Raw genomic sequence first — 15,225 nt, 5'->3', positions numbered from 1 at the left:
GATCGTTGCTGATGTCGCCTTAAACTGTTGACTAATGTAGGTATTGTTTGTAGATATTCAATGTCTCTCAGGTACTTGGAAAAAATGGGTATTTATCTTAACATTGAACTGTTAGAAGAACTGTCTTGGAAGTTTCTACCTACTGTTCCTAGAAAAGGATTGATTGGTCTGTGTTGTAGTTCGTCGACGGACCACCGATGCAGGAGATAGCGCCTCCAAAAAAGTTGCTGTGAGAAGGCCCTCTCTCTCTCTCTCTCTCTCATTGCAAATATATGGTCAAAAGTCAAATGATCCCATTGATTTGGCAAATGATCCCATTGATTTGGCACTTCAAACAAATTGCAAATATCTTAAAAGTTCAATGCAAATATTCATGCGTGTCTTCTGGAGTTTGATATCCAGTCCAATGTGAACAGTGTTTTCATGGGGTTTTCCCTCTGACGGGTAGGTCGTAAGAAAAAACTGTTATATATGTTCTTCAAATGAGACAAAAATAGGGTCTATCAATGGTCACATGAGAGTCTTAACCCCCAAAGGAGAATACAGCAAGCTTTTCTCCTGAAGGAAGAACATATGATCCCACAGTTTGGGATTCATGACTCTCCTGCTGCTGATAGGAAGGATTGGAGGCCAAATACCAAGAAGAGTATGCCACTGGAGAGTGCAACCTGTAATCAAAACAATAGACAGCGTTAACTCGAATGAGTTTTCTGTAACAATATCTAAGGATGCTCCTTACCATCTTTTCTGATATCTGCGACGCCAGGCTCTTTCCTCCGATTACTGCCGCTGTGGTGCACAATGCTTGTCCGCTAAACCAAAATAATGAAGAAGCAAAAACAGATTAAGTTTGGCTAAAAATGAAATCGAACCACGAAAAGAAAACAGAGGATAGAGGCCATACATGATGCCCCCAAGAACTACACCAAACGGGTTCTCATCGGAGGCCAACCCAATTGTAGCAATCTGGAAAACAAATAGCTGTAACTTAGTGACCATAGCTAACCAGGGAGGAAAACACTAACCTCATTTAACCATGGTTTACCTGGCTCTTGTCACCCCACTCACCAAAGAACGTGATGGAAAATGCCTGCATTACATGGTCGCATATCAGATTAGACCTGCTAGAACAAAACAATAACACCAGTTATTTTCATTTATTTGGTCTTGTAACTTGAACACCATTACCTTGAGGAAGATGGGCGAGAAGAATTGGGTTAGAAATGGCCTCTGCTGTTTCTTCAAATCATCACTCCCCTAACGATAGATAAAAAATATTACAGCATGACCTATATCAAATAACAGCTTAAATATTACAGGAATCGGTCAGATCATAATAATCTCCATAAAATATAAGCAGTTAACGTTGACATGGTGGCAATGAATAGACATGCATTAGCAGCACGTGTACCAAAGCTAGTTTGTTAGTTGCTTTTCCCTTGAACTTTCACCATACATCTAAGGAAAGTACAAGAAAAGAGAGCTAGCAAGTTATATGTCAGAAAAAAGACTCGAGAAATCCACATATAGTTATGCATATTACAACCCCTAACTAGTGCTTCTCTAGATCATGGAAGATTAAAAAAAACTAGAACTTAAGACTCTATTGCTGAAATTTCTGACGAAAATTGCAAAACTGATGCCAATAGGCTCATAATTCCTCATATATAGGATACCGCTACCCTGTCCAAGTCATAAAAAAAAAACACTTCTACTGTAGGTCCAAAATACTCCTCAAAACAGTGTCTTTCCTCCATGTTCCGGATATGACTAACTGATCTGGTTGGTCACTGTGTGGCAGGTGAGGACTTTTTCATCACTGTTGTACAATTGGGACTTGACCTGCCTAGCCCAGTCAAAAGGTATCTAGTTTCTTGTTCAGCCAAATTCAAGAATGGCAGATTCTATGTTATAGTCAATAGACCCACTTTTTCCTGGTTATGCAAGGAGAAAAGCCTGCTCAAAATGTGCATGCCCAATTACATTGATCCTGACCATCTTCACTAGAACATGTTTATCCATGCTATTTACTAGCTATTCTCTCCACACACACACACACACACACACACACACATAGAAAGCACAACAGGAAATCAAGGAAAACATAGTTTGGCAAATTAGATGTCATGTGACGAGTGAAAAAATCAACAAAGACCAATAGGCACAAGTATAATAACCTTGGTATTTACTTTGTTGCTTCCAGTTTCAGCCTTCCAATCAGCATTCTGAGGTGTTTAGAGAAACTTAGAAAAAACTCCATTAATGAAATGAGTTAAAAGAGTTCTAGATAAGTTAACTAACCAATTTAGCTTCGACTTCTGCCAATTCTTCACTCTCACTAAAGGAATAATGGAAATTAGTTTTAAACACTATGTAAAGTCTTGAAATGAATGAGCAAACAAGAAATATAGATGCTCGAGAATGGTGCAGAAATAACCATACCTTTCTTCTTTAAATCCTTCCCATAATGACCACAGCCCAAATCCAAAGAACAACACAGTTGTTACGTGGTGTGACCATTTACGAGAAATCTGTTTCAATTAAACACTTTCTAAATTACAACATATGGCCAAAAAAAAAGTTGATAGGATTAAATTGAAAGAATACGTATAAACAATTAATAAGACATAAAACCAGGACTTTGTAATCTGAAAAGTCTAGAAAGCCAGTGTATTTCTTTAGGTAATGAGTCCAATGACATAAAATAAGGAAGCAAAATATTAAGATTCCAGCTGAAATAAAGTGCTTCATTCAAAAGCCCAGATTAGCTGGGGTAGCTCTTTTAAATGGACAAGCATTACAATCACATTTTTATCATTCAGTCAAGAGAAGACAAGGTTTATGTGTAGTGGAAATATGTAAACCTGGGTCAAAACTCAAAATGAGCTTCCATTAGTCATACATGGAATATCAGGTTTCTCCTCTGCTAAAGTAGATGGCATGAGTTTTGGTCATTACATAAATCTTACAGTTCCAACTGATAATTAATCTGTTGCAGATTGTATGACTGCAGTTACTCATATCCCAGAATGCGGTGCCAAAATAATTTATTTGGTCTCAGAAACCCAATAGACAGAACATCCTAGTTAGCACCCACTCAGAAGTCTCATCAGAATTCTCAAGTACCCTTAACTTAGATATTATTAGCATGTAATGAATGGAAGTGAATGATTATTCATAATACAGAGAACTTATTTTCAAGTCGTCAATTTCCTAGGTTCCTTCAAAATATCAAGTAAAAGCACCTGTTTCTGGCAGCATTTGAATAATAATCACCAGATGCACTCATAGTGTAATTTGACCAAAACTGAGACATTCAATTAAAACATTAGTTTCTCATATACATGGATTATAGTTGATATATCAACTAGCCACAATAAGGTTGCTCCTTTTCTATTGAAGTTACTATGGTTCAGGACATTCAAACAGTCCTTTGCCACCAAAGTCACCATGGTTCAAGTCATAAAAACAGCAAGGATGCAAGTCTTGATTCTTCCCAAGCAACAAATTGAAAAGAGCCTCATACAGTGGGCTGCCTTATTTAGCTAAGATATCAACTAATAAAAAAATAGTTTTATTTTTTTAAAATAAAACATTAGCCTCATACAACATTAGTTTCTCATATACATGGATTGCAAAATTTTGTGGCTACTGGGATTTAAGTTTTATGGATGTTTTGATGTACTTTAAAAGTGGCCAAGAAAAAAAATTGAGACCAACACAAGGATTTTCAGTCACGTTAATCAAGCCACATGATAAATACAACAAATATGAGATTTTTGGACTGGATTTCTGGGCTTCTATAGTAAAAAAATAGAGAAAGGAAAAAACAGTTTGATTTCTCCCAGACCACATATCCCTTTCATCAATTAGTCAATATTCCTCATCAACACACACACACACACTCTCTCTCTCTCTCTCTCACACACACACACACAAGACCCCCATCTCCTTCTCACATCTCTCAATTTCTCTGTCTCTTTACATTACAAAAATTCCATCTGTTCTCTTTTTATCCCATGGTTTAAATTCAACAATTAAAAATTAACCAATGCAAGGTGAAGATGTACAACTAGTTAACATAGTAAACATAAAAATGATAAAAAGGGAGGAATATTAGAAAGAAAGGGAAGGAAGAAGAAAAGAGTGAGCTGGTGGTGAACTGGTTGCTTTGAGATTAAGCAAATTTTATTCAGTTTAACATATCCAAGTTAGCATAGATCATTGTTCTGGATATAAATATGTTCAATACCATATTAAATGTTGTTGATACAATATGACACTAATATGCAGATACTCCTATACCACTTGGTATATTGTGAAATAATAATTTAAATAAATACAGATAGAACTATATAGAGGTGTCAACCTAATGAGGCAGGGATGAGGGATATAAATAGGGATGGGGGAGGGTATGAGGGGCATTTTCTATCATCTGTCCGGTTATGGGACAGGTACAAATAGAGTACTCCCCACCCCATCCCCATACCCGTCCCCACCTCGTCAATATGTGGGCCAAATGCTAGGCGAGCTAGGCACCCACCTAGTCTGCCTAATACAAATCAAGCTGGATTCACTGTAGTCAAAAGCGCTATGCATCAAAAGGTACCATAGTCCCAAAATGCTTGAGGCACTAAGCGCTCGCCCGAGGAAAGCATGGCACTCCAAATATTATAATTTAAAAATTATATATCATGATTAATAAAAATAAACTAAAACAAAAATAACACATCAAACTTCGATTCATTTAAAGTACCAAACTACATTGTCCATATTCAATAACAAAATTACAAAATAAAACAAGATTACATCAAAGATCATTAAATTCCAATTCATCATCTTCAATCTTGTCACCATCTAAAGCTGCAACGGCAATCCAAAACACTAAAAGGTAGCACTAATCACTACAAATAATAGCAATAATAATTGATATTTTACTACTGATTCACTACAGCAGGCAGTTGCTGTTCTCACAAACATAAACAAACAACAAAGACTAGCAGCAAAGCAGGCAGCTATTCTAAGTTTAAATTGACAAACAGAAATGAAGTGGCAGCGGTGAATGGCGAAGAAGGCAGCGGTGAACAGGGAAGAGGCTGTAGGATGGCTGTGGTGAATGGGGAAGATGGCAGCAGTGAATGGGGCAGAAGGCAGCGATGAACAGGGAAGAGGGAGGGGAAGAAGGAAGAGGGAAGAGGTTGCAGTGAAGGTAGGAGGGCTGTGGTGAACGGGGCAGAAGTAGAAGGGAGGAGGAGAAAGACAGATATATACCGGGAGGGGAAGGAGCCATCGCCACTGCAGAGGAGCGGTGAACGGGGAAGGAGGGGAAGAGATAAGAGGGGAGAGGATGCAGAGCGCTGTGGTGAACGGGGCAGAGGTAGGAGGGTGGAGGAGAAAGAGAGAGATACACTCGGAGGGAGGGGAAGAAGTCGTTGCCGCTGTTGCCAGAGGAAGAAGCCACCGCTGTCACTGCCACTGCTATTGTCGCTCACCGATGGGAGGAACTCTGTCGTTGTGCAGAAATAAAGTGAGAAAGGATTTCTGCGTTATGACTTGTGCATGGATAGGTCTCAATCGAACTCTTCAGCCATCGACGCTAGGTCTAACTAGTTCAATTGAATCAAATTCAATTATTTAGTTCAACTCAGGCTCAAACTGGCTTGAGTTGAACTGAATGTCCGCGCAGCTTGCCCAGTGCCTGGACCACGCTTGAGTGAAGATGCCCGCCCAGCCCATTAGACAAGCACTTGAGCCTCACCTCGCCTGGGCACCTAGGCGAGCTACCTGGGCGCCCAATGACTTCATTGGCTAAATTGAGCCTTAGTTGAGTTGATTAAGAGTCAAATGCGAGCCATTTGGTTTGATTGAACAAGATGAAACAATATAAACATTCAACGGTCAACACCCCCCTCCATCATGCACACTTGAGCCCTAATTAAAGTGGGTCTTCTTCTCATCACTGTGACATTTTGGTAGGTAATTAGTTTTAATAATAGTTTTATTTTTTTTAAATAGAATGGATTAATTATGAGAATACAGAGAATCCATAGGTTCCCCACCCCCAATAGGCATGCCCCAACTCTGGCCCTGTCCTATCTAAATGGGGAACGAGGTGACGATGGGGGATGAGACAAAGACGGGGACTGGGACAAGAGAAGCAATCCCCGCCCCCTTGACAATCCTAGTACTATATCGCTCATTGATCCTTGTTAGACCAATTAATACTTGTTGGTACTATATCCATCTGACTAGTCTCTAAATTCATGCTACAGATAATAATTAAAATAAATACAGACTGGTACTATATCGATCTGACTGGTCTTTTAAATTCATGGTATAGATAGATAATAAAAGTTGTGATTGCTATCCACGATGACTACTAGATCTGATATCTCTTCTTAAGGTATGAACATGCTTATTTGAGAGCATCATAGCAGAAACACAAACAGAAGAATCTTCTTCAGGACTAACAAATTTCAAGAATTTATCTCAATAGAACATAGCACTCTAGTGTTATAATACATATTATCCCATAATGAATGCTAAGTAGAACTGCCAAAACAAAGAACCAAATGGAAGGAAAGTCAATAAGCAGGAGTTTAAAGTGCAAAAATGATTCTTATCAATCATGACAGATTACCAGATTAGGTGCAACCCAACCAAGAGAGGCAGATAGAATGGTCATGACCTACAACATCATCCAGAATACATGTAAAAACAAACAAAATTACAGATCAACAAAGCAATATAAAGGTATAAGAAACAGATGCCATACTCACAATTAAGGCTGCTAAACAACCTGCTAAAACAAGCTTCCGAGGATGACGCATTGCCAAGATCTAAAAAGGAAAATACATGAGGTGCCAGTTAAATTAATGTTAGACCAGAAATGGAAGAGCAGAATCCATCCTCTCCAAATTTAAGATAATTGGAATAAATCAATAATTCACAATAATTTTTGAAAAAACAGCAAAGCAAACAACATAGATAGCCTGTTCAAATTCAACATTTAAAACACAAAGCATAAGCAGGAATTGGCAACAGAGATAAAACAAAAGAAAAATAAATGGATGTTCAATTGTCTACTTCCCTTCACGTCATGATTATAACCTGGAAATCATGTTACTAACATGTTCACTTATTTTTCAGTAAGTTTACAGTACACAAGATAACTCAACTTTTCCATTAGGAAACTTGTAGAACTAACTACCAAAGAAACCCTCAGACCTAAATACCAATATCTTGGATGTGTCCTAGCATCAAGATCTCACAGAATTATCTACTTCGTGGAATATGAATATAAATTATCATGACCTGATGCAATATTCATTTGGACAGAATATTGTAATTGCAATGACATGTTGGGCTATTGTGCTTTTGGTATGTTTATGCTGAAATGAGATGCTAATATATTATGAGGTGTGGTGGCTGATCTCCATACTGTAGCAGAGTCCAACTTAAGGGCAAAACAAACATACATGACAGGCAACCATTCTGAAACTAAATGGCAGGATTAAAACTTTCTTATACTGGACTTTTTCCCCTTTTCATTAAGACGAGATGAAAATGGATTAGTATAAAAATGTTAGGAAGTCAAAATGCTTGGTGATGCATATGTATGGTAATGTACACAATTAAGTATATATCAGTATTTGATGGGCAGAAATTCACCTAGTAGAGTATCTAGACCCACAAAAACATCATGTAGGATTACAAGCTAATAAAATCGAGCAACCATAATATGTTATGCAAAATTAATAAATAAAATAAAGTAAAGTAGAAATAGAAATAATTAGTAATAGGAACAAAGATGGACAATAATCATAGATGCAATGCAGGGATCTTGTTTCACATATGATTAACACATGCCACGAATTCGCTACCCAGTAGAGTATCTAGACCCAACAAAAACATCATGTAAGATTACAAGCTAACAAAATGGAGCAATGTTAGAACCCTTGCAGATTCTAAACTTGGGGTTGATCTCTTTAGGGGATCGGCCTCCTTGGAACTCTATAGGGGTTCCTCCCTCCAAGTTGCTGCTCAAAGGCTGTAGAAAAGATTCATCTATTGCTTAAGAAAAGAGAAGGAATACATGGCTATTTATAGGGCTTCTAAACCCTAACTCCTAATAGGACTCCTACTTAAGACTCTTACTTCTAACCAACTCCTAATAGAACTCCTACTCAAGACTCCTATTCCCTTACAACTCCTAATTCTTCTCTAAGAAAAAACCTCCTACATGAATGCCCCTCACAATTAGGACTCTTCTAGCTAGAGTCCTAACAGAATGTCCCTCTCAATTAGGACTCTCCTAGCTAGAGTCCTAACATTTTTACATGAATGTCTCTCTCAATTAGGACTCTCCAAGCTAGAGTCCTAACAGACCCGCCCTCTTCAAATCAGCCTTTTCCTCGAGGCTGATGATTCATGAATTCTGGAAATTTGATCTTCAAGTCGTCATAGTTCTCCCAAGTGGCATCTTCTTTTGGTAGGTTCGCCCACTGTATTAGCACTTCATTAGTGGGTCGTCGTCATCGAGTCACGATCCGTCGATCAATAATGGCACTTGGCTGGGTCTCGAGTTCTCTTTGTGTAGTCATATTTGGTGGGTGGCTTTGGGCTGTCTCCAAGCACCTGTTTAAAACTTCCGGTTGGCTGTTGGTTTGTGGGTGATATGTCGTACTCCTTTTCAATTTAGTACCCTTATAGTGTAATTCTTTTGAGTCCCAATTGTAATGAGCCATGGGGCTTGGTGCTTCCTCCAATTTTTTTATAATCTTACTAGTATCTGAATCTTCCTGCCATTCCATCTTAATATCCTCAAGGAAGTCGCTGGTCGGAAGTGAAACGGTCGAAACTTCAACTTGCTCGGGTAGCTGCGAAAGCGCATCTGCAAGAACATTCTCTTTCCCCTTTTTGTAAGTTATTTCAAAATCAAATCTAAGAAGTTTTGTTACCCATTTTTGCTGCTCGGGGGAAGATATCTTATGCTCCAAGAGATATTTTAGGCTTTTATGGTCGGTCTTGATTTGAAAGTATCGCTTGATCAAGTACAATCTCCACCTCGTTGCTGCGCGCACAATGGCGAGCATCTCCTTATCATATGTTGACATATTTTGATCGGAGGGAGATAATGCCTTGCTAGTGTATGCGAGTTGTCGACCATCTTGCATGAGAATGGCTCCAATTCTGACTCCAGATGTGTCGGCCTCAATAATGAAGGGTCGGTTGAAATCTGGTAGTGTTAGCACCGGCGTCGTCGTCATGGCTGCCTTAAGTTTGTCGAAGGCAGCGGAGGCTCTGTCCAACCATTGGAAGACATCTTTTTCTAGTAAGGAAGTAAGTGGTGCACTGATCTTTCCATAGTTTTTCACGAACTTGCGGTAGTAGCCTGTTAAACCCAGAAAGCCATGTAGCAATTTTATGTTTCTCAAGGTCGGCCAGTTTTACATTACTCCAATTTTGAAGGGGTCCACTGCCACACCTTCCTCTGATATGATATGCCCAAGATATTCCACCTTTTGTTGAAGAAAGCAAAAATTCATGGTTGTTGTGTGTTCAAAAGGTGGTTTTCCGTATGTCTTCTTCGCATGCTCGTATTTGATGATACCCGGATCAAAGGTCCAGCTTTGTAAAGATTTGTGCTCCCTTTCATCTAGCAATTCATCTACTATTGGAATAAAGTATTTGTCCTTGATGATTATGCCATTGAGAGCTCGGTAATCAACACATATTCGCCTTGTTCCGTCCTTCTTGCGTACAAGTAGCACCGGCGAAGAGTAGAGGTTGCAACTTGGCCGAATAACTCCTGTTTCGAGCATCTCTTTTATAATCCTTTCTATTTCATCCTTTTGGAGATGTGGATACTGATATGGCTGAGCATTTGCTGAAGATTTGCCTGGAAGAATCATTATACAATGATCATGCCGACAGGTAAGAGGTAGGTTGCGCGGTTCGTCAAATATATTTAAAAATTCAGTAAGCAAAGGAAGTAGATTTGGATCTTCAAATTCTGTTGGCTCTCCCTTAGTTTGCTGCTCAAGTTGTACCAAAAAGCCGCTGCATGCTTTATGCAAAACATTCTCCATTTGTTGTGTGCAAATCGTTGTTATGTCGCCCCCACGTTTCCCGTGCAATGTCACCTGTTTCTCCTTATTGTAAAATTTCATAATTAGTTTCATAAAATTCCAAGAAATATCACCTAATGTTGTCAACCATTTAATTCTGAGCATGGCCTCATGATTGTTAAGAGGGAGAAGGAAGAAATCTGCAATTATCTCTTGGTCCTGTAGCAATAGTTTCTCCTGCAAGCGCCTATGATCACAATTCAAAATCCGTCCGTCGGTGACCTTAACATCAAACCTGCAGCGATTCTCGATAGGTAATGATATCCGAACAGCAAGCTTACTATTTAGGAAGTTAGTAGTACTGCCCGTGTCGATGAGAACAGTGATTGGTTGTTGTTTGAGAAGGCCTCCAATTTTCATCGTTTGCGGGTTTGAGTAGCTAGCTAGTGTATGTACCGTAACTTCGGTCGGTTGTGGCTCTTCTTCTGCATCTTCTTCTTCATGTTCAAGGCTCTCTTTTGGATGTTCAATGACCTCTTCTTCTATCGGTTCAATCATAAGAAGTCCCCCTTTACTACAGCGATGCTTACGGCTCCACGGCTCGTCACAATGCCAACATAACCCCTTTGCATATCGCTCCCGAAGCTCTTCTCTTGTTAACCTCTTTAGTGTAGGGACTTGGTCGACAGTAGGGGGGGCTAAGGGCTTCAATATTACTGGTTGAGGAGAGACCCTAGCCCTCCGAGCTTCATGGTTCAATTGCTCCTCTTGATGTCGTGCGAAAGAGATGGCTGCCATAAGCGTATACGGTTGTCGCGCTTTAACTTCTCCTCGGATCTCTGGCTTCAAGCCCTCAATGAAGGTCCACAATAGCTGTTTTTGAGACCAATCATGAGTTTGATTAGATAACCTTTCAAACCTGGTTTGGTACTCCTGAACGGTGGAGGTTTGTTGGATCTTTGCTAGTTGTTCGTCAATATTCTCGTAATCGGTTGGTCTGAAGCGAATCAGCAGTCCTTCTTTGAATTGTCGCCATGAAAGGATTCCATAAGTATGTTCAAACCAGTCAAACCACTGTATAGCATCCCCTTCAAGATGTATAGCTGCAATTTTCACCATAGATACATCCGCGGTTTTGTGGTACCGAAAATATCGCTCCGCGCGCGAGATCCAACCAATCGGGTCTCCTTCTTCCCATCTAGGGAAGTCCACTCTCATGCATGGATAGTTGGGGTTGGTCATAGAGCTTCCCATCTCTTGGAAGTCATATCTTTGGGCTTGGTGTGATTGGGCAAAGCTCTCTCCTTGATGTGATTTCTTCGGGCTTAGTAGTCGGCCCAATCTGAGTTCGGTAAAGAGCGTCCGAATCTTATCCTCCATTTGCGCCTCCAAGGCTTCGAATTTTGCATCGATTGCCTCCTTAGATGCCATAGTATATGCCTCCAAATCTATGATGTTAAGATCTCTCTTTTGTTGTCAGGTTAAAGGCATGTATAGGTTGAGAGAAGTGATGATCGAAAGGGTTGGTGGATTGGTGGATGTAGGCTGCGGTTTAGGCTTGTTTTGTGGCTGTTTTGGGTGCAGTTTGAGGGTGTGGTTTAGTAGAGTTTTAGGGCTGTGGATGAAAGTTTTGGATCTGTGGTAGATGGTAGCAAAGGTTTGACAGAAATCCGTGGAAGTTGCAGCAAGTATGTGCTGTCTTGTAAGAGTAGAATTGTCGTCGAAGAAACAACGGTTTCTCGACGTAATTTCCACCAAAAACTTGAGAGAATTGAGGAGGGAATTGATAGAAAAATCACAATTTATATGACAGCAAGGATATATAATTTAATCAAGAAAATTTCGGCAGTATAACAGCAAGGAAATTGGTGCAAGTTGCAATTGCAGAATTATCGTCGAAAAATTTCAGCGGGTTACGATGAAAATATGCAGCAACATAAAATCATTTATAGAGATGAATTTCTTAATAGATCAATCTTAGATGGAAGCCAAGATGATCTATGAAGTGTATAAGAAATTTCATTCAAAAAATATTGCAAATAGATGGGTTAAGGCAACGATATGCAGCTGAAATTTTCTGCAGCATAGATTTTCAAGTGCAGCAGATTGGACAAAAAAGATCAGTAGTTTATATTGAGAATTTTTCGATGAAACCAAAGAGAAATATACTGTTAGGAAGTGTCAAAGATGTCATGAAAATTTCGTAGAAATTTGGATAGAAAAAGCACAGTAGCAAGATCAAACAGATGGTGCTATGCGGCTTGAATTCTGCAATTCAAGTGTAGCAGATTGGACATAAAAGATCAGCAGTTTATATTAACAATTTTTTGATGAAACCAAAAGGAAATCCACTGTTAAGAAGTGTCAAAGATGTCATAAAAATTTCGTAGAAATTTGGATAGAAAGAGCACAGTAGCAAGATCAAACAGATGGTGCTATGCGGCTGGAATTCTGCAATGTATCTTTCGTCGTAGAGATGAAAACTTTGTGACGAAAAGTTTATGCAGCAATATAGGAACGATTTTTTTTTTTTTTTTGGATTTTCGAATAAGGATAACTAAATTGCAGCAGAAGTAAGGTAAGAAACCAGAACCTGTTGCAATTCACGGGGAGATCAAAGGATGATCCGTGGTGGTGGAGATGATGACGAAATTCGGTGACGATCTTTTAAGCAATTGTGGGAATTGCTTTGGATGGTTGTAGAGGGTTGATGGATGGCTGTGGAAGGGCAGCGAGACGCCAAGAACGCTGCTCTAATACCAGGTGTTAGAACCCTTGCAGATTCTAAATTTGGGGTTGATCTCTTTAGGGGATCAGCCTCCTTGGAACTCTATAGGGGTTCCTCCCTCCAAGTTGCCGCTCAAAGGCTGTAGAAAAGATTCATCTATTGCTTAAGAAAAGAGAAGGAATACATGGCTATTTATAGGGCTTCTAAACCCTAACTCCTAATAGGACTCCTACTTAAGACTCTTACTTCTAACCAACTCCTAATAGAACTCCTACTCAAGACTCCTATTCCCTTACAACTCCTAATTCTTCTCTAAGAAAAAACCTCCTACATGAATGTCCCTCACAATTAGGACTCTCCTAGCTAGAGTCCTAACATTTTTACATGAATATCTTTCTCAATTAGGACTCTCCAAGCTAGAGTCCTAACAAGCAACCATAATATCTGATGCAAAATTAATAAATAAAACAAAGAAATAAAATAGTAGAAATAGAAATAAGAAGTTATAGAAACAAAGGTGGACAATAACCATAGATGCAATGCAAAGAGCTTGTTTCCCATATGATTAACTCATGCCACAAATTCGCTACTTAATTCATTTATAATTGCCTTAAAGAGAGTTGACCTCCTGATTCCTTCAGGTTCTTCACAAGATAATTGAAGAAATGAAACTCACTGACTACTTGCTCAACAAAGCTAACCCCATCTTGAGAATTGTGATTCCAGAACGCACGCACTTAAAGCTGATAGACCGAAGAGCAGCTCGAATAATGACATCGAGTTCACTCCAGTCCGATCCCATCGCATTAATGACGCACGCAACACCAGTTAATCTAACAGCAGAGAACATCTAGTTCCAACCCCATCTGAATATTTTTGCCTTCAAGAAGCAACCCAACCCACAATATGATGATAACTACACTCTAAAACCAGAGAACTACAGATCTAAGATCTCATACCTGCATAAAGTAAGACCGAAGAAAAGCAGAAAGTAGAAAATGAAAGAAAGGCAACGAGATTCACCGCTGCAGCGAAGAAGGTCTTGTCTCCGATCTCGGATAGCACGGTCATCGCCAGCGACTTGGTGAACCCCTGATCACACAAGGAAACATGGAGAGATCAACAAGACAACCAACCATCGGTACCCAACTCTTCTCACGTCGAGATGGAGATTTGGGTTTGCCAGGAGAAGCGCACCTCGATCAGAGACAACCCCATCTTCCTCCTCCTCCCACTCCTCCAATATCCCTACGGCGGAGCCCGATACGATCGATTACAGCAAACGCTTCGTTAAGCCATGTATAAATGGAGAGAAGCGGCCACACAACTTGACCGAGTTGGGGAATCGACTCGGTGTTAGGATCGCTTCGCCTGCCGCAGTCAAGCCCCAAACGTCGAAAGAAAGAACAAATTTTTTTGTCTTACCCTCTCCGACGTACCTTGTGGGTCCCATGCGATCTGATCAGACCAGGCGAATGAACAACTGCCGGGTACAAAAGGTGTGGGTAGAAGAAGATTAAGGAACAGTGCCGACTGTACTGCCTTTTTCGATAATTATTTTCGTGCCCATCAAACCTACCCAGAAACAAAGCCCCGCCTGACTCGCAATTGGAGATTAGATTGGGGCCCACAAATCCATAGAATGTTAGGTAGCCGATTGAGGGACCCACAGACGGGTAGCGGAAGCACGGCATTGCAACTTTTAGGAATCTTTACACATAATAATATCCAAAAGCATTGCAAAATAATTCAATTTGTGTAAATATTTTTGAAAATTTAAATTTATTTGCTTTAATTTACAAAACATTCTTATAAATGGAAAACACTAATTCATAAGTTCCCAAAAATAAAAATAATACGAATCCAAATGCCACGTCACCTTAGAAGACGGATGTGGAGGCGGCATTGGACTGGAGCCTAATGAGGTGAAGTGATCGGCCAACTCGGCCGAGTCGACTCGTCGCGGGGTGGGACAAATGGAACCGCCAAGTCCACGCTTTTGTTGGTGACCATACAGGTGCCGTACTTAACCACATGACTTGAATTATAATATTAATGGTCTCGTATTATTGAGATCTTAAACTCACTACAAAGTCAACCTCAAAATAATTGCAATTTAGATACCAAGAAATGGTGTTTGCACGTTACAAGCAACATTATTTGTTGTAGTTCAAATTAGAACTCCATGAAATGGGTAGAAGCTTTGGGCTTAATCCGGCGATATGGGCTTTATCTATTGAGATAAATTGCTTTTCTGGGCCTTCCAGTGAGGCCCAACAACTCAAAAGGCTAATCCGGGTATAAAACAACGGCACCAGCCTAGCCTTGCTACTGGTGGATATAAGTGGGGGCCCACTGGCTTCTTCAATCAGAAGGCAGGAAGACGGTGGGGAAGTTTCCGCCGGATGTTTCCACGAAACAGGCGCC

At 39.9% G+C, this 15,225-nt stretch overlaps 1 protein-coding gene across 1 annotated transcript; it reads right to left on the bottom strand.

Annotated features, from left to right (window-relative positions):
• Positions 1 to 321: 321 nt before the first annotated feature.
• Positions 322 to 14,154, bottom strand: LOC135586644 (GDT1-like protein 5). The gene is made up of 12 exons (XM_065184326.1): positions 13,996 to 14,154; positions 13,822 to 13,890; positions 6,780 to 6,839; positions 6,641 to 6,688; positions 2,443 to 2,531; positions 2,302 to 2,338; positions 2,178 to 2,225; positions 1,189 to 1,257; positions 1,046 to 1,090; positions 905 to 966; positions 740 to 812; positions 322 to 668 (listed from the first exon to the last, which is right to left on the bottom strand). The coding sequence occupies exons 1-12, from the start codon at positions 14,014 to 14,016 to the stop codon at positions 594 to 596; spliced, it is 696 nt and encodes a 231-aa protein (XP_065040398.1). The 5' UTR covers positions 14,017 to 14,154; the 3' UTR covers positions 322 to 593.
• Positions 14,155 to 15,225: the final 1,071 nt, after the last annotated feature.

The sequence above is a fragment of the Musa acuminata genome, chromosome BXJ1-5 (assembly GCF_036884655.1).
Source record: "Musa acuminata AAA Group cultivar baxijiao chromosome BXJ1-5, Cavendish_Baxijiao_AAA, whole genome shotgun sequence".
NCBI lineage: Eukaryota > Viridiplantae > Streptophyta > Magnoliopsida > Zingiberales > Musaceae > Musa > Musa acuminata.
This window is presented reverse-complemented; position numbering and strand designations above follow the sequence as displayed.